Below are 23,693 nucleotides of genomic sequence, written 5' to 3'. Positions count from 1 at the left end.
ATTTTGCAGCGATTTGGTTAATTTTGCACAAAATTCAACAAATTCCAATGTATAAACAGAATCCCAAATAAACACTCCAGACATTCTAGTGTAGACAGCCTGTACTGTCTGCACAGACAGCCTTGCTGTCTGCCAGCTTAGCTCATATTTCGCAGCACTAAGGTGCTGCCCTCTGTAGCCAGGCCTCTCGGTGGGCATGCCAGCCTGCCTACCCTTGCCTCTGCCTCACTCTGGTGACACCCTTCACTCAGTCAAGAAGTGTCCACTTCTCTCCCCCTCGTGGGCATGGCCCTCCCGGGCCATGGGCACAACACACAAGCCTGTGTACCCACCACTACTTTGCAAATAAAGTAACAAGCCTCCGATGACGTATCATTTACTCCCCGCTACCAGAATCACCAAACAAACACGTTCACACTAGCAGCTAAAATAATCTTTCCTCTTTACACTAATTACATCCCCAGGCCTCTCCTGTATAACACTCCTTCCATTATAAGTTCATCACGAGAGAGAGAGAGAAAAAAAAACCTTTGCCCTATTTCTTTGCAAATAAACTATAACTAAGAATGATTGGTCATGGTTTAGGCCCTCCCAGTAACTGAAGCAGACCTAGAAAAACCCATAACTAGACAGAGGGGGGAAAAATAACAGGGACCCTAGCCCTCCTCACTAAAAATTGCCAAAAATTTAATATTTCCACTACTTTCAGGCTTATTTCAAGCCATTTTGTCTGAAACCTACCAAAGTCATCTCCATTTCACTAGTAGGTTTTCTATTATGTTTTAAGCTACACACAGAGGTTAACTGTTTCCATCATGCACTGTGTGAGGCACGAATATTTTTTATACTGTACACACCAACTGTATAGTATACCCATTCTGTCATGTATAGCTCAAAATTTACCAATTACAGCATAACTGAGTGCACAAGGATTAAAACAGATCTACATGAGTGAAAGGGATAAATTAGTAATGTCAAAAGACTCTCCAAGAAGTGCCCTGAGGGACCTACAAGAAGCTCAGTAATTATAAAAACTATGTCAGAAAGGCCTAAGCTGAATGCAAAATGTTAAAATATGATCCACAGTTGGTGACATCACAAGCTAGGGGACAGGAGAGCCCATGAACAGGTGGCTATAGGTTAGGTGTGTGTAGCTGATCCTCAACCAACAGATTTGTCTGAAAGTGATGATTCCTGTTGAAGAAAAAAGGCCAAGCAATGTCCTGCTAAGGCATCATTTACAGACTTCAATAATAGGAGAAAAAATATTTTCTTGCCGAATTGACGGTGAGAATAGTTTGAAAGTTTGGGTGAATTTAAAAGTAGGAGACAGACTGAGACAAAATTCACCAAAGTTTGACTTGAAGATCTGAGACATCAGTAACTAGAACACTATTAAAAAATATAGTATTGCAAAAAGCACAAACACTTTTTAGCAACAAGTGTAAACATTAAAACATAATAGAGAAAACATGCCATATTGAGAAATAGAAAATGGATAAATGAAAACAATTGTATGCCAAATTTTTGGTGAGGAAAAGATTACAAGACAGTACTTGATGGCAATGTCCCACACAGAAAAATGCAAGTGATTTCCTAAGGAGACTAGATCATGAATGGTATAATTACTTCTACTAATGGAGTTCAAAATTAAATTGGCAGCAGAACAAATTCCTAGATCCAGCATCTTAGCCCCCTTTTGAGTGCCACAGACTGGGCATTTGTTAGATATGACAGATGCTAACCATAGACCCTTATTTGGGATAATAAGAAGAAAATGTTTGTGTTTCACATGGTGGTCCTGTAATGAGCAAGAAAAGAACATGGAGAGATTTAGCTCAAGACAGTCCAAGTTCATATGTAAGCTAAAGATTTTCCCAGGTAGTTTACAACAGTTAGGTTAATCTGACTATCATGCTATATCAGACTGCTACTTTCTGAGTACAGTATCTCTCATGTTGGCTAGTACAATGGTCAACAAACAGAAAAGAACATCTGATAAATTCCTGTCCTTAAAAACCAAGTGTCAAGGCAAGTGGCAAGAAAAAATGCACAATGCCAAATACAGTGCATTTTAAGTTTTAATGCATATTAGCTAAGCACTGTCTAGATATTAGCTCCTTAAAAAGATACCAGGAGAAAATATCACCTCAGAATAAGACAGCTTACAATATGAGGCCAAAGCATGTACAGTATAAATTTCAGAAGAATGAATCAAAGTGCCATATGAAATTGAATTCAGAAGCTCCATTGAAAATTAAAAAAAAGAAAAAAAAAATCATTCTCAAAACTGACAAAAGGACAAAAATTCCCAAAAACCTTTTTTGTAATGCACAATGCATTTGCAGCTTTTTCATATTTACTCTAAATTTACTGAGCACTGTTCATACAAAATGTCAGTAACCAGAATGAGCCAAGAGGGTAGTAGCACCACTGCTAAAGCAAGACATCAAGTGTGTTTCAAATATGAACTAAACTGATCGAAGTATTGTCAAGATGTCTGGAAACACAGATCTCCACCTCTGAAAATGAAAAATATTAGTTCCTAAAACTGTCATCATAAAATATCCAAAATCAATATAACAGTGTTGATACAACTATGCTCTGGTATATTTCCCTTTTTTGTCTCCATAGATAAGGTTGTCTCCACAGATGCCTTAATGCACCACCTACCTTTTTCCTCTCCTCATCGATTCTATGAGTTACCTCATCTTTCATAACCCCTTTTATCAATAAGTCCACTCCCAAACATTTGAACACACTCACTTCCTCCTCACTCCCTCCTTTCCATCTGATATTCAATCTTCCATTACCTAATTTTTTTTTTTATATTCTCACCACCTTGCTCTTTTCTTTGCTCACTTTTAATTTCATTCTTTCACATACCCTTCTAATTCATCTACGAACCTTTGCAGCTTCTCTTCAGAATCTCCCAGAAACACATGTCATCAGCAATAGCAAATGTGACAACTCCCACTTTGTTAGATTCTATATCTTTTAATTCCATGCCTTTCCAACACCCTAATATTCACCTCTTTCAAAGCCCCATCAATAAATATAATGAACAGCCATGGAGACAACACACATCCTTGTCTAAGGCCTATTTTTCTGGAAAATAATCTTCCTCTCTCCTACATACCCTAACCTGAGTCTCACTATCCTCATAAAAATACTTAACTACTTTACATAACCTATCACCTATTCCATATCTGCCACACTGCTTCCCTATCCACTCTTTCATATGCCTTTTCTAAATCCATAAATGCAATAAAAACTTTCTTACCTTTAAGTATTGTTCACTTATATGCTTCAATGTAATCACTATCTATACATCACCTACCTTCCCGAAAACCCTGTTCATCTGTGATCCTGCTTTCTGTCTAGCTCTTAATTCTATCCCCCCCTATCCACCCTGTCATACGCCTTTTCCAAATCCATAAATGCCACAAAGACCTCTTTAGCCTTATCTAAATACTGTTCACTTATATGTTTCACTGTAAACACCTGGTCCACACACCCCCTACCTTTCCTAAAGCCTCCTTGTTCATCTGCTATCCTATTCTCCGTCTTACTCTTAATTCTTTCAATTATAACTCTACCATACACTTTACCAGGTACACTCAACAGACTTATCCCCCTATAATTTTTGCACTCTCTTTTATCCCCTTTGCCTTTATACAAAGGAACTATGCATGCTCTCTGCCAATCCCTAGGTACCTTACCCTCTTCCATACATTTATTAAACAATTGCACCAACCACTCCAAAACTATATCCCCACCTGCTTTTAACATTTCTATCTTTATCCCATCAATCCCGGCTGCCTTACCCCCTTTCATTTTACCTACTGCCTCACGAACTTCCCCCACACTCACAACTGGCTCTTCCTCACTCCTACAAGATGTTATTCCTCCTTGCCCTATACACGAAATCACAGCTTCCCTATCTTCATCAACATTTAACAATTCCTCAAAATATTCCTTCCATCTTCCCAATACCTCTAACTCTCCATTTAATAACTCTCCTCTCCTATTTTTAACTGACAAATCCATTTGTTCTCTAGGCTTTCTTAACTTGTTAATCTCACTCCAAAACTTTTTCTTATTTTCAACAAAATTTGTTGATAACATCTCACCCACTCTCTCATTTGCTCTCTTTTTACATTGCTTCACCACTCTCTTAACCTCTCTCTTTTTCTCCATATACTCTTCCCTCCTTGCATCACTTCTACTTTGTAAAAACTTCTCATATGCTAACTTTTTCTCCCTTACTACTCTCTTTACATCATCATTCCACCAATCGCTCCTCTTCCCTCCTGCACCCACTTTCCTGTAACCACAAACTTCTGCTGAAGACTCTAACACTACATTTTTAAACCTACCCCATACCTCTTCGACCCCATTGCCTATGCTCTCATTAGCCCATCTATCCTCCAATAGCTGTTTATATCTTACCCTAACTGCCTCCTCTTTTAGTTTATAAACCTTCACCTCTCTCTTCCCTGATGCTTCTATTCTCCTTGTATCCCATCTACCTTTTACTCTCAGTGTAGCTACAACTAGAAAGTGATCTGATATATCTGTGGCCCCTCTATAAACATGTACATCCTGAAGTCTACTCAACAGTCTTTTATCTACCAATACATAATCCAACAAACTACTGTCATTTCGCCCTACATCATATCGTGTATACTTATTTATCCTCTTTTTCTTAAAATATGTATTACCTATAACTAAACCCCTTTCTATACAAAGTTCAATCAAAGGGCTCCCATTATCATTTACACCTGGCACCCCAAACTTACCTACCACACCCTCTCTAAAAGTTTCTCCTACTTTAGCATTCAGGTCCCCTACCACAATTACTCTCTCACTTGGTTCAAAGCCTCCTATACATTCACTTAACATCTCCCAAAATCTGCATTCCTCTCTTCTCCAGGTGCATACACGCTGACCCACTTCTCGCATCCAACCCTAATCCACATAATTCTTGAATTTACACATTCATATTCTCTTTTCTAAATCCATAACTGATCAATTAACATTACTGCTACCCCTTCCTTTGCTCTAACTCTCTCAGATACTCCAGATTTAATCCCATTTATTTCCCCCCACTGAAACTCTCCTACCCCCTTCAGCTTTGTTTCGCTTAGGGCCAGGACATCCAACTTCTTTTCATTCATAACATCAGCAATCATCTGTTTCTTGTCATCCGCACTACATCCACGCACATTTAAGCTCAATTTATTCCCCTATAATTCTTACACTCCTATCCCCTTTTCCTTTATACAAAGGAACTATGCATACTCCCTAGGTACCTTCTTTCCCTTTCATACCAACCATGCCAAAACTATACTCACACCTGCTTTTGTGATGAATGATTTTGAAAACCGACAAGTTGAAGATTGAGACACTTATGCAACATATGGGAATCTTTACTGAGGAAATGTTTTGACATACAGTGGCTTCATCAGTCCAATACAAAGTAGAAAGGTGTAAGGAGAGGAGGAGTTTGAGGTAATCAGTCCCTCAGCCTGGAGTCTGTGTTCAGTCCATCTGAACACACCCATTTTCATCAAGTATCAATGCTGATAATAAGATGCAACTTTACACTACCATAATAAAGTAAAGCTGTAAGCTATTGAAAGTATGCCTGGAAATGCAGTATTGAATGAAAAATAAAGAATATTGGATTTTCCCTGATATATATAATTTTCTATAATACATATTTTTTTTACAAGCAAAAATTTTCTACTAATCATCTCGGTGTAAGTAACTAAGCTATTTATACAATGGTACTCCGAGTTTCGTACAGCTCCCAACTTGAATGATTATGTAAGCATATTAATGTAAGTGCTTTTGTAAGTGTATTTTTGGGGGCCTGAAACGGACTAATCTAATTTACAATATTCCTTATGGGAACAAATTCGTTCGGTAACAGCACTCAAACAGCCTTCTGGAATGAATTATGGTCGAAACTCGGGGTACAACTGTGCTGAGTTTGAAAGATAAATTATGAAATTACAGTATGTTAAGCAATACCCTTCAGACCTATACAATGGTACATTTTCACTCATTTTCTTCAGTCAGACATTAGCCACAAGTTAGTTCTGATCTATCACAATATTACAGACTAAGTTATGCAAATTGTGTGTTTCAGGATGAAATTTACATAGGCTATGAAAATGAAACACTAAGCTTCAAAACTGCAACTCCAATTAGAATACAATTATATATGCAAAGGCAACATATATAAAAGGACTCGGGGAAATCGGTTAGCCGATCTTGGGGTCCTGAAGGTAAAAAGTACTGCACAGTGAGGGCACTTTGAAGGGATGGGAATGCTGCAGTCTGAAGTCATTTTAAATGTGATGTCCATGAACTTCTGTCGAGAGCACTATTGAATAATTGATGGTGAATACATTTCCTTTTATGAGGCACCATAGCTTAGTGGAAGATGGCTACACAGTAAAAAAAAAAATAAAAAAAAAAATCCAAAAAGCACTCATACTCCTAAGAGATTGTCAGGGATATCGGTTGGTATCATGTAACTGGCACTGCAGCAGAGAACAATTTCCTTAATGTGAAAATACAAGTAAACTGAGATGGGTCTCTCACTAAAGAATAAACTTTATTAACAAAATAAAGTATTAAAATACCTTTCTTCACTTCTACCTGATAATTTGAGAATAGGATTTTGTCTATATGATAACAAACACTTACTCCATCTTTTAAGGTATGCAATATTGTATTTAATAGTGCATAAAAACTCATGTATGTTTTTCTAGTAAAAAAAATTATTCTCCGTAGACCTTGTATATATAAAAAATGTACTCTATATGAATCTTACCTTAGAATTCTTGAGGTCAGTATCAAGTTTCTCCAATTTCAATGCAGCTTTTTTGGCCCGAGATTCAACCCACTGCATGTCAAGGGCAGGTAAATTGGCTACTGTTCCACTCCCTACTTGACCACCTGCTATATCTGGTAGACTCGCATTTCCTGCATTGGCTCCACTGTAAAGAAATATAAACTTGTAATATTTATTTTTAAAATGTAAAATAAATTTAGACATTTGCTGCAGCAGCTACAGCAAAACCATTATTTAAAAAAAAAAAAAAATGCAGTCACATAGCCTGTTCAGTGGGACTGAGGAAATTAACAAATCAACCATTACTGCTATGAGAGGTGACCTGGCCTACCAATACTACCTAAATTATGTTTACCAGTAAAATTTAGGTAGACCAATTGGCTCTAGTCATCCATGAAGCCCAGGAATGTACTACTGTCGGGGCTAAGCAGCATCATGGTTACCCCTTCACCATATGACAATTCTTTTCTCAGCCGACACTCACTTGCAGCAATAACTGGTGAGCCATTATATTTCCTATGCATCTATTTTGCCCCTTGTGATGAACACACATTCTCTACTTGCTCAATTTATATTCTCCCCCCCCTTCCATATCTTTTTTCACTAGAATGTACATGCACATTATGTACCAAGACAATCACAATTTTTGCCACATTTTTATTCCTATAGGTAGTAGGCTGGCAGACTACAATCATCCAGGGATGTACTGCTGTTGTCATGAGTGAAACGTAAGACTTTAATGTTCTGCACTCAGACAAGATTGCTGATCTTTTCTGTCTCAATCATGCAAGATAGCAGGTAAACATTACAAATTTCTACTTTATTGCATTATCTTTACTCTTCCAAATGTTTCTGGGCACAGTACTGGAATGATTATTTCTATACTACTACTTTTTGCCTTTAGCCATGTGTGTCATAGGAGACCAAAATGGAAAAAAATAATAAAAAGCAAGAGGTAAGTTATACTTTTTTCTGTATAACTAAAATGAGAAGGAAAAGATGTCTTTTCTTCTCTGGATCACCCTGCCTTAGTGGAAGACTATTATGTTAATAAAAATCCTGCTCATCTTTAAGGTAAGTGGCAATTACTGCACTATGTGACAGTCAAATATGCACTGCATATGAATTTTTTAAAATAACATTTTGAATTGTCTGCAAGCCAAAGTCATCCAGAAATGAGAGCTCCAACTGGAACCAAGACATCAAAGACATTCATGGATTGAGCAACACTGTCAGTTTCATAAACACAATAACAAAATAACCATGCATATCGTATTATTATAATCAAGGGGAAAGCGTTAAACTTGTAGGATTATACAGCGCCTGTGGGGAGGGGGGGGGGAATGTGGAAGGTATTCAGGCTTAATTCAGGGAACCAGAGCAGATCAAATTCCCTAGATCGAGAGCCCCTCACCAGCGTCAAGGAACCTTCCTCGAGGGGTCATGTGTATCGTAAGAGGCGACTAAAATGCCTGGAGCAAGGAGCTAGTAATCTCTTCTCCTGCATATATTACTAATTTTATGAAGAGAAACTCGAGTTTTTGTTTCTAGGTTACCCTGCCTTGGTGGGATACGGCTGATTTGTTGGAGTGAGAGAGAGAAAAAAAAAAAAGTAGAGTAAACTGGTCTTGAAGATTTTCCCAGAGTGAAGAGACATCACTTCAGATAAATTAGTTTTGCAGATAATATTAACTAATGAACAAAATATGTTGCAGATATGTATGATAAATGGTATGGAAAAGAAAAATTACAAATACAGTGGACCCCCGCTTAACGATCACCTCCCAATGCGACCAATTATGTAAATGTATTTATGCAAGTGCATTTGTACGTTTATGTTTGGGGGTCTGAAATGGACTAATCTACTTCACAATATTCCTCATGGGAACAAATTCGGTCAGTACTGGCATCTGAATATACTTCTGCAATGAAAAAATATCGTTAACCAGGGGTCCACTGTACTTATCTGACAATTTACATGCAGAAAACCCCTCAATATAATGGACCTTGATATAACAAACTTAAAAATAATGAGCAAAATCCAGTGGGTAAACTATACTTTTAACTCATTTATTGTTAGTGTTTATTGTAATATAACTAATTCGAGGTTACATTGATATATTAAGTGTAGAGTACTTAATGTGCTTTTTCTGCCATTTTTAAACATTATTCTGTTTTACTGGACACTTAGACATTAGTCCATTACATTGAAGATTTACTGTAATTTAAGTGTATATGTGAAAGAAAGGGAGCATTATTTACAATAAAAAGTTGTAAGTTACACTACAGAATACAAACAAAAAAAAAAAACTGCACTAATACTTCAAAGAACTCTGTATACCTGACTGCCTCCTGCATCTTCCTGTGGAGTTGAGTATATAGGTTGACATTGTAAGTTGTCTGGACATAATGTATGGCCATTCGAAGGGCTTCTACACGTAACTGAGGACATCGATCGGCTATAAAAACAAGTCGCTGTAGCTTTGCAAGGCCACTGTAGCAGTTGGCGTAAGTCTCTAAATCCTGTGGAGTTTTATATCAGATTACTGATAAAGAAAGTCTAAATACAGTACATTCTGTACCTACCAAATATGAATTTCAAGAATTAAATAATTCAACACAAAAAAATGCCTGCCCATTACACACTAAACTGCTCTTATTATACAGTACAGGGTGATAAAAATACCAATTTCATTGCATTTCATTCTATACAAGATATTAGTGACTCCATCAAGCTGAACAGCAACCAAAGAATTACCAGCAGTACGGGTAATTAAATATTTGAATTTGCAGTGAGTGAGTTCTAGCTCTAACTCACTTCTTAACTTTCAAATAGTACAAAGCACATGTACAGTGACTGATAACCATGGGTATACTGAACAAAAACCCGAAATTTTAGTGCTGAAATGCATTATCAATGCAAGCTCATTTGTCACCTGCATTAAGAATGCATTTTAGTCAACATCCAAAAATTTCCTTAAAACTTGACAGTTGCATCTCTAGAGTAACCTGAGCCAAAAGAATGGAAGCTATTGATAAAAGAATAACAAAGTAACAATGAGCCACACTTACAAGTGAGGTGCTCTCCACAATTACTGGCTCTTCCTCCGTGTTGTCATTTTCCTCCACTGCCATATCGATTACCATGGGCTCTACATTGTTCTGGAAATAAATGTAAAAATTAATGTAAATTCCATGCACCTTTTATTACAAAACTTACTGGTGCTGCATATACTGTAATATATAATAAACTCCAATGTAAAATATTACTATAATGAATCCTGTAATTCTCAGGGGTTAGTCCTGGAGGTGACATCAATCCTCATGACACTACCTGGAGGGTATTCCAGGGAACAAAGCCCCTGCAGCCTGGTCCACGACCAGGCCTCCCGGTGGACCAGGACCTGATCAACCACTAAGGGAAATTTCCCCATGTCATTTATTTAAACCTTGTTTAGCCATATCTCTAAATATTCTCTAAAATGCTTGTTGTAATACTGGCAATCATAACAAAAATTATCACAATATGAACAAAGACTTTGGTTTATTTTCCAATTTAGGATTTGTATATTTAGCAAAATGACAATGAAAACAAAGGCACACCTGAATAAACAAAGCTATCTATGAAACGGCCTCAGGTAATAAAATGTAGTAGGACCTACTTCACAGTAGCCAATAGGTGTATTTATAGTGATATTAAACCTGCTGTGATCATATAGCACCCGAGAAAAATGATTCATTAAAGTTCAATCCAAAGGAGGAGAAAATGATTCCAGTTCTTTGGATCAAGAGCATCAGCTTATTTGTGGTTACCCCTTGAGTAACCACCAATGAGCATATTGAAAATAAACAAACATGGCACTTGTGGCAACATGGTTCAGTATCTGTGTTTGTGCATCTGGCTGCCGATCAAACAGCTTCAAATGCTCAGTGTGCCGTATTTCTATCAGCCAGAAAACCTGTTGTGTTTTAACTAAAATCAGCTTGGTGGTCTATAAATAGATCGAGTAAGTGATCTTGCTAGTGGCACGATAAGATTTTGTTCAGATTTTTAACCCCAGAGGGTTAACCACCCAGGATAACCCAATAAAGTCAGTGAATCATCAAGGTCTATCTTATTTCCACTGGGGTCCTTCAATCTTTGTCCCCCCAGGATGCGACCCACACCAGTCGACTAACACCCAGGTACCAACTTACTTGCTAGGTGAACAAGGATAGTAAGTGTAAGGAAACACACCCAATGTTTCCACCTGACTGGGAGTTAGTAATGAGAGATAGTCAAATATCTTGGTAGGAGTATTATTATTATTATAATCAACACTAAAGTGCTAAACCCATAAGGGTCATACAGTTGATAAGAGTAAGTTTTGATTTATAACATTACAAATGGTTTGAAAGAAGAATTTTTTAAATTGTTTTCAAGACAGATGCTCAGAACATACATAGTACAGTCTTCTTATGAAGACTTAACCTAGGACAACCCAATGAAGTCAAACATGTGACATATTTCCACTACAGGCATAGCTATCAGTTAAGACAGACAGCTATTAGTGTTGGTTTGTAGAATATGGTGAAATCACCAAATTTCCAAGCCACAGCCCTCAGTCATCCAAGTGACAAATGCAACGACTTAATACAACATAACCACGAGTTATTCAAATAATTTAGGTTATATTAGGGTATATTAGGTTATGTTACATTAGGTTAGCGAGTGCTAATAAACCGACTATATATGTATATACAAGTATGGAGAATTTCTTTGCCCACAGGAATACAAATCTGAGACTTCAAACTGATTGGCGAGTTGGGAACACCTGTTAGACCACTGGTAATCAGTTTACAAGGTTCTCATAAAACAGATAACTCAACGTGCCAATAATCTAAGTAGTTAGAGGTATATAAAACTATCAGGGTCAGTATAACTTAACATATAATCTTGAGACTCATCAGACATTCACACTCATAAATCACAAACTAACTCGAGTAAGGAAAACAGAATTTCCATCTTGGGTTGCACTTAAGGCAACATCTTTGCACTTACTGTGACTTAAGACACCAATAATCTTATATTCTCGAGTGTTTTTTTTTTTTTTATTATTTGTTATTATCGCGATTTCACGAAGAAAAGATCCACACCCAGGTGACTCAGCCAAATATACCACACACCTCTAAAAGCAAACTACACAATAGAGGTCAAAGTCCCATGGCCCTTCATAGAGCCAGAAAGAAAATACTAGTCAAATAAAAGTGTGTAAAAGATGGTAATAAAGCACCGGGCAGCTTTCCTAAGTCCAACCACACAAATATTTCTCGTACCTTCATATGCTAAAAGGTCATCACTGGAATTATGTGTTCGCTCTAGGGTATTATAGGCCGTGGGGTGTCCCGGGTGCGGCATTATACTGACCTGCATAAGGCCTCCTTGCATCTGGAGCGGCATTTCGTGGAGAAGTTAGAGCATCAAGTTAACATCAACACATCCCGTCATGGAGACCAGACCTCACTGACCAACCCCACCATCATAACCAGGACCAACACCCTGGCCTAAATTAATTTAGTATTCACTACTTTATGGCATGACAAACTAGTTTTGCAATTTGTTTTAAATGTGCTTGTCACTTAAATTTGTTTTACCTTCTTAAATAGCTATAGAAGTGCCGTTGTTACGGTTAAATCTATATTTTTTCGCTTTTGTGGTATGCATCAGGACAATTAAATTTAAGATTTATATGATTATACACTAATAAATAATGTCATTAGTTAAATTAATGGCCTTTCTTTATTTTCTTTGTAAAGTTTTTATATACTGAAAACTGCGTATCCTATATATTTTATTAATAAAAGTAGCAATCAACACAATGAAAAGTCTGAAAAAAATAATCAATCATTGCTCAAATATATTATTAAATACTGTAGATGAAAAAAGTAAGAATTAATTATTTTAGATAATGTGGTTGTGTATCATGGAAATCGTTGGTGGGGCACTAGAGAACTTAGTAATGTTCCAATATTATCGTCTTCCAACTTATGAACACATAAATAAATAAGAATTATTTATTCATTAGTAGTTTCCAAGTTTTTTTATGTTAACTTAACAAAATTGCATGCGCAATCTAAAAGTTGAGTAAATTATTATTTTTAAGAGCGCTAGTGTTCCCCCTTGAATTGAAAGAGGTGAGAGCGGGAGTTTTCAATATTAGTTGCCTCTCAGGGGGAAGTTCCTTTATGTTAGTGACGGGCTCTTGATCCAAGAAACTGGGGCAATCCTTCCCTTCCGGGATCATACCTAATTACTTCCCATTCTCCTATGAGCTATATATGACCTCAGCGAGCTCAGCGCTTCTCCACGAATCAACGTCACTACAAAACTCAGAATCTTATTATGAAAATCATCGCAGTCACATTTTAATACAAAAATATATCCATTGAAGATATTGAAACTTATATCCAAATATTATTTTTTACCTTTGTATGGAAGTTAGACATTATAAAAGCATAGCACTCAAAACTTTTTTTTTCAACTGACTAACATACCCGTAATCTTCTACATAATATCGCATTGATTAAAATTATAAGAGAGATAAGATAAGATTTCGTTCGGATTTTTAACCCCGGAGGGTTAGCCACCCAGGATAACCCAAGAAAGTCAGTGCGTCATCGAGGACTGTCTAACTTATTTCCATTGGGGTCCTTAATCTTGTCCCCCAGGATGCGACCCACACCAGTCGACTAACACCCAGGTACCTATTTGCTGCTAGGTGAACAGGACAACAGGTGTAAGGAAACGTGTTGAAATGTTTCCACCCGCCGGGAATCGAACCCGGGCCCTCCATGTGTGAAGCGGGAGCTTTAGCCACCAGGCCACCGGGCCACTATCATATATGGAATGCAGTGTGCATGCTTCTATGTCACTTTGTATGCTTCTAGCTCTGAGAGTATGAATGATGTATGTGTACACACAATACTTTACAGTAAATTTACTCAGTTGCGATATTTGGGTATTTTATTTAGGCTACAATTAACTGTAAGCCTCATTGAGGCCTGCTAAAGGTTTTTCTAGCTTCAGTGAGGCTTGATAAGCTTTTTCTAGCTTCAATGAGGCTTGATAAGCTTTTTCTAGCTTCAGTGAGGCTTGATATGCTTTTTCTAGCTTCAGTGAGGCTTGATAAAGCTGTGTTTAGCTTCAGTGAGGCTTGATAAAGCTGTGTTTAGCTTCAGTGAGGCTTGATAAAGCTTTGTCTAGCTTCAATGAGGTTTGATAAGCTTTATGTAAATTCAGTTATGCTTGATAAGCTTTGCCTAGCTTCACTGAGGCTTGATAAGCTTTGTCTAGCTTCAGTGAGGCTTGATAAAGCTTTGTCTAGCTTCAGTGAGGCTTGATAAAGCTTTGTCTAGCTTCAGTGAGGCTTAATAAGCTTTATCTAATTTCAGCGATGCTTGATAAGCTTTGTCTAGCTTCACTGAGGCCTGATAAGCTTTGTCTAGCTTCAGTGAGGCTTGATATGCTTTGTCTAGCTTCACTGAAGTTTGACAAAGCTTTGCATTGCTTCAGTAAGGCTTTATAATGCTCCCGGCCAGCCTACGCCTAACTTTTCTGTGTGCAGTGCTTGTTACTTACTTCAGATAATAGTATATACATGTACAACAGTTCTGAAGGCACAGAGATGATGTAGGCACATAGTGGTGATAAATTATGTACATTTAACGTATGATAACCTAGTAAAGTGTTGTCATTCTGTACTATACTAACTTACAGATAGATTGCATTACAAATTGTGCTGCTTGTATTGTTTATCCATCTGCATCTTGCTACTCTGCTTTGCATTTCACTAATTCATTACAAATATCTTGCCTCCTTATGCGTCTGTGTATTTGTAAGATGTCAGACAGGATATTTTTTTTTTTTCGTTGCTGCGAAGATATCTTCATCCTTTCCACTAACTCCGAATAACTATGTATTGCGTAGCTCTGCTGAAGGGGACCTCTGAAGCTTACATTGGAGTGCTTGACGATATCCTCATCGCCCTATTGAAGCTTTCCAACTTAGGTAAACATTTTTTGAGAAACTGTCTTGTGAGAAAGTGTGACCGGAAAAACTATCCTGTATGACAAAACATGACAGGAAAGCAAGGAAAACAATCTTATGCGATGGCTTATGATAGGTAAACTATCCAGTGTGAGGGGTTATAACCGGGCCGCATCCTGCGTGATGTAGCATGAGAGGAAAACTGTCCTGCGTGATGTAGCATGAGAGGAAAACTGTCCTGCGTGATGTAGCATGAGAGGAAAACTGTCCTGCGTGATGTAGCATGACAGGAAAACTGTCCTGCGTGATGTAGCATGACAGGAAAACTGTCCTGCGTGATGTAGCATGACAGGAAAACTGTCCTGCGTGATGTAGCATGACAGGAAAACTGTCCTGTGTGATGTAGCATGACAGGAAAACTGTCCTGTGTGATGTAGCATGAGAGGAAAACTCCTTTGTGATGTAGCATGAGAGGAAAACTCTCCTGTGTGATGTAGCATGACAGGAAAACTGTCCTGTGTGATGTAGCATGAGAGGAAAACTCTCCTGTGTGATGTAGCATGACAGGAAAACTGTCCTGTGTGATGTAGCATGAGAGGAAAACTCCTTTGTGATGTAGCATGAGAGGAAAACTCTCCTGTGTGATGTAGCATGACAGGAAAACTGTCCTGTGTGATGTAGCATGACAGGAAAACTGTCCTGTGTGATGTAGCATGAGAGGAAAACTCCTTTGTGATGTAGCATGAGAGGAAAACTCTCCTGTGTGATGTAGCATGACAGGAAAACTGTCCTGCGTGTTGTAGCATGACAGGAAAACTGTCCTGTGTGATGTAGAATGACAGGAAAACTGTCCTGCGTGTTGTATCATGACAGGAAAACTGTCCTGTGTGATGTAGAATGACAGGAAAACTCTCCTGTGTGATGTAGAATGACAGGAAAACTGTCCTGCGTGTTGTAGCATGACAGGAAAACTGTCCTGCGTGTTGTAGCATGACAGGAAAACTGTCCTGTGTGATGTAGCATGACAGGAAAACTCCCCTGCGTGATGAGTGTTAAATATAATTCTTGCCCTAACTTTGCAAAATGTTACATAGATCAGGGTAGCCGCTCCTCACTGTAGTATATATAATTTTAAACACAAAATCCGTACTACCAGAATAGGTTCGTCACACGTATATCTTAATATGCAAATTCTAGTATAACATATCCTATTAACCCGGGGTCTTAATATCCCAGGATAATCCAAGAAAGACAGTGTGAACCGAACCTCTACTACTGAGCTACGAGGCAACCTACATCTGCCCACTGTAGTAGCCAGTAGGCCTACTATTTACTATAGTTAATTAATCAAAAGAGTCTATTTAACAGTTCGTTACACCAGTGTGTCTCTGTAAATGTTTAAGTAAACAGTCATCGTGTAATCAATTATTTATTGAAGCAGTTTATTGTTTCCAAAATTGGCTTTTCTAACTGGGGCACAGTCCCTGGACCCATTAAGTGCCTGTGAACTTAACTACCGCCCACACGATAGTTTGGGCCTGAAGGTAACTACCGCTCTTGGCCTAGAGCTTGATAAAGCTCTAAACAGAGCAAACATTGTCCCATTGAAAGCTCGTTCTCCAACATTTCTTCGTCTTGGAATTAGTGTGTCTATTTAGCACTGGCTATTTTGACTGCATAAAACAATCCAACAACAACTTGTACAATCTAGTTAGTGCACACGAGTCTCCTGGGACGTATAACAATGTCAACTTGTGTGAAGGTCACTTCTCTCACCCAATAAAAGTGAACAGCAGTGGTTCAAGTATTCTATTTATACTGCGCGAGACTTTTATGCGCCATTAGAGAGAACGTTAGCTCTGATGGAGTTACAGGGGAGACTCTGGGAAACAATGCCTCGCCATCAGTAAATGATTTTATGGTTGTAAATGATAGGAATATATCGACAAGATGGATGAGGATAATTATGTACGCTTCAGGACACTTAGTGAATATCCTGAACTGTGGTATAAACCTTGGTAATAAATACAGACAAGTTGGTTTAGAAAGACACGTATGCAGACACTATGACATATTTATTTGAAAACGTTTCGGTCCTGGGACCTTGATCAAGGTCCCAGGACCGGAATGTTTTCAAATAAATATGTCATATTGTCTTCTTACGTGTCTTTTTAAACCATCCTGAACTGTACATAAGTGTCCTTATCCTAAGTAAGTTTATATTTATATTCTGCATAATTTTTTTTACAGCCTGCGGATAGAGGTGTATTTCTCTCAGTGTATATATGCTGAGAATTTACTTTAAACCTTGGAAATAAGTCACTCTGTCTGACTTTTTTGGGTTATCCTAGGTTCTCTACACATATGCTGCTATGTATGATAATTCTATGTAACTGTATTTGTGTATACCTGAATAAACTTACTTACTTACTTACTTAGGGATTAAAATATTTTTGGCTGATAGTGAAAATGATACATGCAATTTTAATAACCTTGGTATAGTTAATAGGTTTTAAACCCCATTAACCAACCGACCTATGGACACAAAGTATACTTATAGGGGTTTGTAGCTTCGACTCTTATCCTACGATCTCAGGTTCGATCTCAGCACAGGTGGAAACATTGGAGATGTTTCCTTACCTTCATTATCCATGTTCTCCTTCTCAACTCCATAAAATTTGTCCATAATTTATATACAAAGACATGAGAGGCTTTCAGAAGTCCCCGGTATTATAGTGGTGAGTATCCACGCGGGAGACCGGGGTTCAATTCCCCGCCGGGAGGACTCTGTTTTCTGCTGTCACTTTTCGACCATGATAGCAAATGGTTATAACTGGCCATAATTTTTAAAGGGGTGGACCGGTAAGTCAGTGGAAGGCCTCGGTCAGATGACCAAAAGCTCCAACGGTGGGTCATCATCAGTGAGTAAATATACGCCTTTGCATACAAGTCTGGCACTGAGTTTATATTATAGTTTGTGGATTTTTTTTTTAATTTTCCTAAATTTAGTGTAAAGAATTAAATAATGTAATATTTATAATGTATTGTGACTCTGAAAATAAAAACGGGAATTGTAAAATGAACCGTCACACCGGCGAAAGGAAGACGCCATAATTAATGAATCTGCGTAGGCTGGGTGTCAATGTGTGGAGTGTAATCCGGTGTCATCGAGGCCGAAATGGAGTGGATCGGCTTCAAACTATAATTAGTAAGTACTGGAACGTTCCCCACAGAAGATTTGGTATAAATTTTGGATGAAACTGCTAAATTAAAGTGGTATCCAGGAAGAAATGGAGGACGCCACTCTTCGGTGAACCATATCACATGTATGCTTACCTTTAAATTAGCAGTATATATTGCCTTGGCCAATGCATATATTAGCATAGGGTAGCATTAGGATGTGGCTACAATATATATGGTAAGTTAATGTCTAGTTTTTGTCATTAATAATAATAGTGATGAAAATGTTTACCCAGTGATTAGGTGTAGTGATGTTCCAATTGACAGTTTCTTAAGATCAAGTCTTTGATATTATATACAGTCCACATAATCTTAATTTACAAGAGTTACTTGTTTGAGTAAATATTAATTATTTAATTATAGGTCAAGCTTGGTGTGTGTGGTTTGGTGTGAGGGCATGGAAGAAGGTGCAGTGTTGGGACCTTCTGTACTTAAGTCCCACTTAACTGAGGTACAACTAACATAGTGAGTATTATCTTATTTGCACCTAACCCAAATTACATGCAGGTTATAATTCAGGTTAATACCTGTACATCTCATGTTAGTAATTTCGTACATAGCCATAGTTGGGGATGTCAATGACTTAGGCTTTATTATGGTATTATAAATGTTTATAAGTGTTGCTTTAAACAACACATAGTTGTTAGGTTAGGTAAGGTTTGTCAGGAAATAGGACAAGTGTTTCCTGACAGGTCCTGTAGGTCATGTAATGACCTACAGCTAAAGTTTTTGGTCATCTGACCGAGGCATTCCGCTGGCTTACCGGTGCATCCCTTTCAAAATTATGGTCATAGTTATAACCATTCCTGTGTTGCTATAGACTTATATCTCTATTAGTATTTAATGTTGATAGGGATCTTTTCCCAGAATAAGTATATGTTGACATAATAATTAAGGAACATTTAATCTAGAATGACCCTACCCTAAGTGCATTGCGTAACTAAGGGCATTTTCAGGTAAAACAAAACAAAATAAAAATATAAATGTTAAACATATGTAATGCCATGAAAAATTGACTTTACCCAATAAAGTTAAAACCGATACAACCTGGATTCGGTCTTGGGTGAGGCGAGATGACTGACAAGTCCGATACCCGCTGATATTTACCTCGTAGTAAACATAACAAATACAAGTGTTTAAGAGATATTGAATTAGCATGGGCTAAACATGATCTAGGTTCATTAAGATGATAGTTTATACCTAATTGAAGGGATGTTTCATACCAATATCCATTAAATATGTGACCGAAATAATTTCCAGTTCACCATCTCGGGAGACAATGACAAAAAACATTGTCCTCCCCGGCGGGGAATCGAACCCCGGTCTCCCGCGTGACAGGCGGGGATACTCACCACTATACTACCGAGGAAGTGGTGGAAATACTTGCGCAGATGAATTAACTTTAATGTCAATGACTTTTAAGTTTTATTGAGAAGTGTTACTTTAAACACATAGCTGTTATATCTCTATTAGTATACAATGATGATGGAGAGATCTGTCCCAGGAATAAAGTGCATATTGACCTAATAACTAGGGATCATTTAATTTAGAATAAGTTAGTTTAATCTCTTATTATGCACCCCATACCCATCCTCTAGAATGACCCATCCTCTAGAATGACCCATCCTCTAGAATGATCCATCCTCTAGAATGACCCATCCTCTAGAATGACCCATCCTCTAGAATGACCCATCCTCTAGAATGACCCACCCTCTAGAATGGACCATCCTCTAGAATGGACCATCCTCTAGAATGACCCACCCTCTAGAATGACCCACCCTCTAGAATGGCCCATCCTCTAGAATGACCCATCCTCTTGAATGACCCATCCTCTAGAATGACCCATCCTCTAGAATGACCCATCCTCTAGAATGACCCATCCTCTAGAATGACCAATCCTCTAGAATGACCCATCCTCTAGAATGACCCAACCTCTAGAATGACCCATCCTCTAGAATGACCCACCCTCTAGAATGACCCATCCTCTAGAATGACCCATCCTCTAGAATGACCCACCCTCTAGAATGGACCATCCTCTAGAATGGACCATCCTCTAGAATGACCCACCCTCTAGAATGGCCCATCCTCTAGAATGACCCATCCTCTTGAATGACCCATCCTCTAGAATGACCCATCCTCTAGAATGACCCATCCTCTTGAATGACCCATCCTCTAGAATGACCCATCCTCTAGAATGACCCACCCTCCAGAATGACCCATCCTCCAGAATGACCCATCCTCCAGAATGACCCATCCTCTAGAATGACCCATCCTCTAGAATGACCCATCCTCTAGAATGACCCATCCTCTAGAATGACCCATCCTCTAGAATGACCCATCCTCTAGAATGACCCATCCTCCAGAATGACCCATCCTCCAGAATGACCCATCCTCCAGAATGACCCATCCTCTAGAATGACCCATCCTCTAGAATGACCCATCCTCTAGAATGACCCATCCTCTAGAATGACCCATCCTCTAGAATGACCCATCCTCTTGAATGACCCATCCTCTAGAATGACCCATCCTCCAGAATGACCCATCCTCCAGAATGACCCATCCTCAAGAATGACCCATCCTCTAGAATGACCCATCCTCTAGAATGACCCATCCTCTAGAATGACCCACCCTCTAGAATGACCCATCCTCTAGAATGACCCACCCTCTAGAATGACCCACCCTCAAGAATGACCCATCCTCTAGAATGACCCATCCTCTAGAATGACCCATCCTCTAGAATGATCCATCCTCTAGAATGACCCACCCTCTAGAATGGCCCATCCTCTAGAATGACCCATCCTCTAAAATGACCCATCCTCTAGAATGACCCATCCTCTAGAATGACCCATCCTCTAGAATGACCCATCCTCTAGAATGACCCATCCTCTAGAATGACCCATCCTCTAGAATGACCCATCCTCTAGAATGACCCATCCTCTTGAATGACCCATCCTCTAGAATGACCCGTTCTCTAGAATGACCCATCCTCCAGAATGACCCATTCTCCAGAATGACCCATCCTCTAGAATGACCCATCCTCTAGAATGACCCATCCTCTAGAATGACCCATCCTCCAGAATGACCCATCCTCTAGAATGACCCATCCTCTAGAATGACCCATCCTCTAGAATGGCCCATCCTCTAGAATGACCCATCCTCCAGAATGACCCATCCTCCAGAATGACCCATCCTCTTGAATGACCCATCCTCTAGAATGACCCATCCTCTTGAATGACCCATCCTCTAGAATGATCCATCCTCTAGAATGACCCATCCATCTAGAATGACTCATCCATGTAGAATGACCTATCCATCTAGAATGACCCATCCTCTAGAATGACCCATCCATCTAACAATATGAAGTTCAACGATGAGAAATTTCAATTACTCAGATATGGTAAACACGAGGAAATTAAATCTTCATCAGAGTACAAAACAAATTCTGGCCACAAAATAGAGCGAAACACCAACGTCAAAGACCTGGGAATGATCATGTCGGAGGATCTCACCTTCAAGGACCATAACATTGTATCAATCGCATCTGTTAGAAAAATGACAGGATGGATAATGAGAACCTTCAAAACTAGGGATGCCAAGCTCATGATGACACTCTTCAGGTCACTTGTTCTATCTAGGCTGGAATATTGCTGCACACTAACAGCACCTTTCAAGGCAGGTGAAATTGCTGACCTAGAAAATGTACAGAGAACCTTCACGGCGCGCATAACGGAGATAAAACACCTCAATTACTGGGAGCGCTTGAGGTTCCTAAACCTGTATTCCCTGGAATGCATGCGGGAGAGATACATGATTATATACACCTGGAAAATCCTAGAGAGATAGTACCAAACTTGCACACGAAAATCACTCACTACGAAAGCAAAAGACTTGGCAGACGATGCAACATCCCCCCAATGAAAAACAGGGGTGTCACTAGCACGTTAAGAGACCATACAATAAGTGTCAGGGGCCCGAGACTGTTCAACTGCCTCCCAGCATACATAAGGGGGATTACCAACAGACCCCTGGCAGTCTTCAAGCTGGCACTGGACAAGCACCTAAAGTCGGTTCCTGACCAGCCGGGCTGTGGCTCGTATGTTGGTTTGCATGCAGCCAGCAGTAACAGCCTGGTTGATCAGGCTCTGATCCACCAGGAGGCCTGGTCACAGACTGGGCCGCGGGGGCGTTGACCCCCGGAACTCTCTCCAGGTAAACTCCAGGTCTAGAATGACCCATCCATCTAGAATGACCCATCCATCTAGAATGACCCATCCATCTAGAATGACCCATCCATCTAGAATGACCCATCCTCTAGAATGACCCATCCATCTAGAATTGTCAGCATAGTTGCTGATCCTCCTTTACATGTGTTGTATGCATAGATTAGATGAGCATTATAGTACCATCCATGTGTTTTATATAGAAGATCCCTAGTAGGCCGAGTGACTGTATGACGTCACGGGATACAGCATGAGTCAGTGAGACGAGCTGCCTCCTTCTCACTCGACGGACCACCTACGAACAGGCAAGAACACGGCAGGCCTGGGCTCCCACCTCTCATCACAGTCTGACAATACATAGTGTCACCATCCAACAAGTGTCTACCCTCAACCCTCTTATCTCCTTACCGAACCCCACACGACAGAATGACCCATCCATCTAGAATTACCCATCCATCTAGAATGCCCCATCCATCTAGAATGACCCCATCCATCTAGAATGACCCCATCCATCTAGAATGACCCCATCCATCTAGAATGACCCATCCTCTAGAATGACCCATCCATCTAGAATGTCCCATCCATCTAGAATGACCCATCCATCTAGAATGACCCATCCATCTAGAATTACCCATCCATCTAGAATGTCCCATCCATCTAGAATGACCCATCCATCTAGAATGACCCATCCATCTAGAATGACCCATCCATCTAGAATGACCCATCCTCTAGAATGTCCCATCCATCTAGAATAACCCATCCTCTAGAATGTCTCATCCATCTAGAATGACCCATCCATCTAGAATTACCCATCCATCTAGAATGACCCATCCATCTAGAATGACCCATCCATCTAGAATGACCCATCCTCTAGAATGTCCCATCCATCTAGAATGTCCCATCCATCTAGAATGTCCCATCCATCTAGAATGACCCATCCTCTAGAATGTCTCATCCATCTAGAATGACCCATCCATCTAGAATTACCCATCCATCTAGAATGACCCATCCATCTAGAATGACCCATCCATCTAGAATGACCCATCCTCTAGAATGTCTCATCCATCTAGAATGTCCCATCCTCTAGAATGTCCCATCCATCTAGAATGACCCATCCTCTAGAATATCCCATCCATCTAGAATGTCCCATCCATCTAGAATGACCCATCCTCTAGAATGTCCCATCCATCTAGAATGTCCCATCCATCTAGAATGACCCATCCTCTAGAATGTCCCATCCATCTAGAATGACCCATCCTCTAGAATGTCCCATCCATCTAGAATGTCCCATCCATCTAGAATGTCCCATCCATCTAGAATGACCCATCCTCTAGAATAT

The 23,693-nt window shown here is 39.2% G+C and overlaps 1 protein-coding gene and 1 non-coding gene across 4 annotated transcripts in view; both read right to left on the bottom strand.

Annotated features, from left to right (window-relative positions):
• Nucleotides 1-12,390, bottom strand: part of CSN1b (COP9 signalosome subunit 1b) — a 61,228-nt gene extending 48,838 nt beyond the window's left edge. For 2 of the 3 annotated variants that reach the window (XM_053771555.2, XM_053771553.2), the window contains exons 1-4: nt 12,276-12,390; nt 9,941-10,030; nt 9,210-9,391; nt 6,848-7,013 (exon numbers count right to left, since the gene is read on the bottom strand). In XM_053771555.2, the coding sequence (XP_053627530.1) occupies nt 6,848-7,013; nt 9,210-9,391; nt 9,941-10,030; nt 12,276-12,308 (471 nt within the window). In that variant the 5' untranslated portion in view covers nt 12,309-12,390. Of the gene's footprint in view, nt 1-6,847; nt 7,014-9,209; nt 9,392-9,940; nt 10,031-12,184; nt 12,217-12,275 lie in introns of those variants that run through there. The other variant, XM_053771554.2, reaches the window with a different exon arrangement.
• A 7,041-nt stretch (nt 12,391-19,431) lies between these two features.
• TRNAD-GUC (transfer RNA aspartic acid (anticodon GUC)) lies at nt 19,432-19,503 on the bottom strand. The gene has a single exon. It is a non-coding gene; the product is annotated as a tRNA-Asp (tRNA).
• Nucleotides 19,504-23,693: the final 4,190 nt, after the last annotated feature.

The sequence above is a fragment of the Cherax quadricarinatus genome, chromosome 5, assembly GCF_038502225.1.
Source record: "Cherax quadricarinatus isolate ZL_2023a chromosome 5, ASM3850222v1, whole genome shotgun sequence".
NCBI lineage: Eukaryota > Metazoa > Arthropoda > Malacostraca > Decapoda > Parastacidae > Cherax > Cherax quadricarinatus.
Note: the sequence above shows the minus strand (reverse complement) of the source record. Positions and strands in the feature narration are given on the sequence as shown.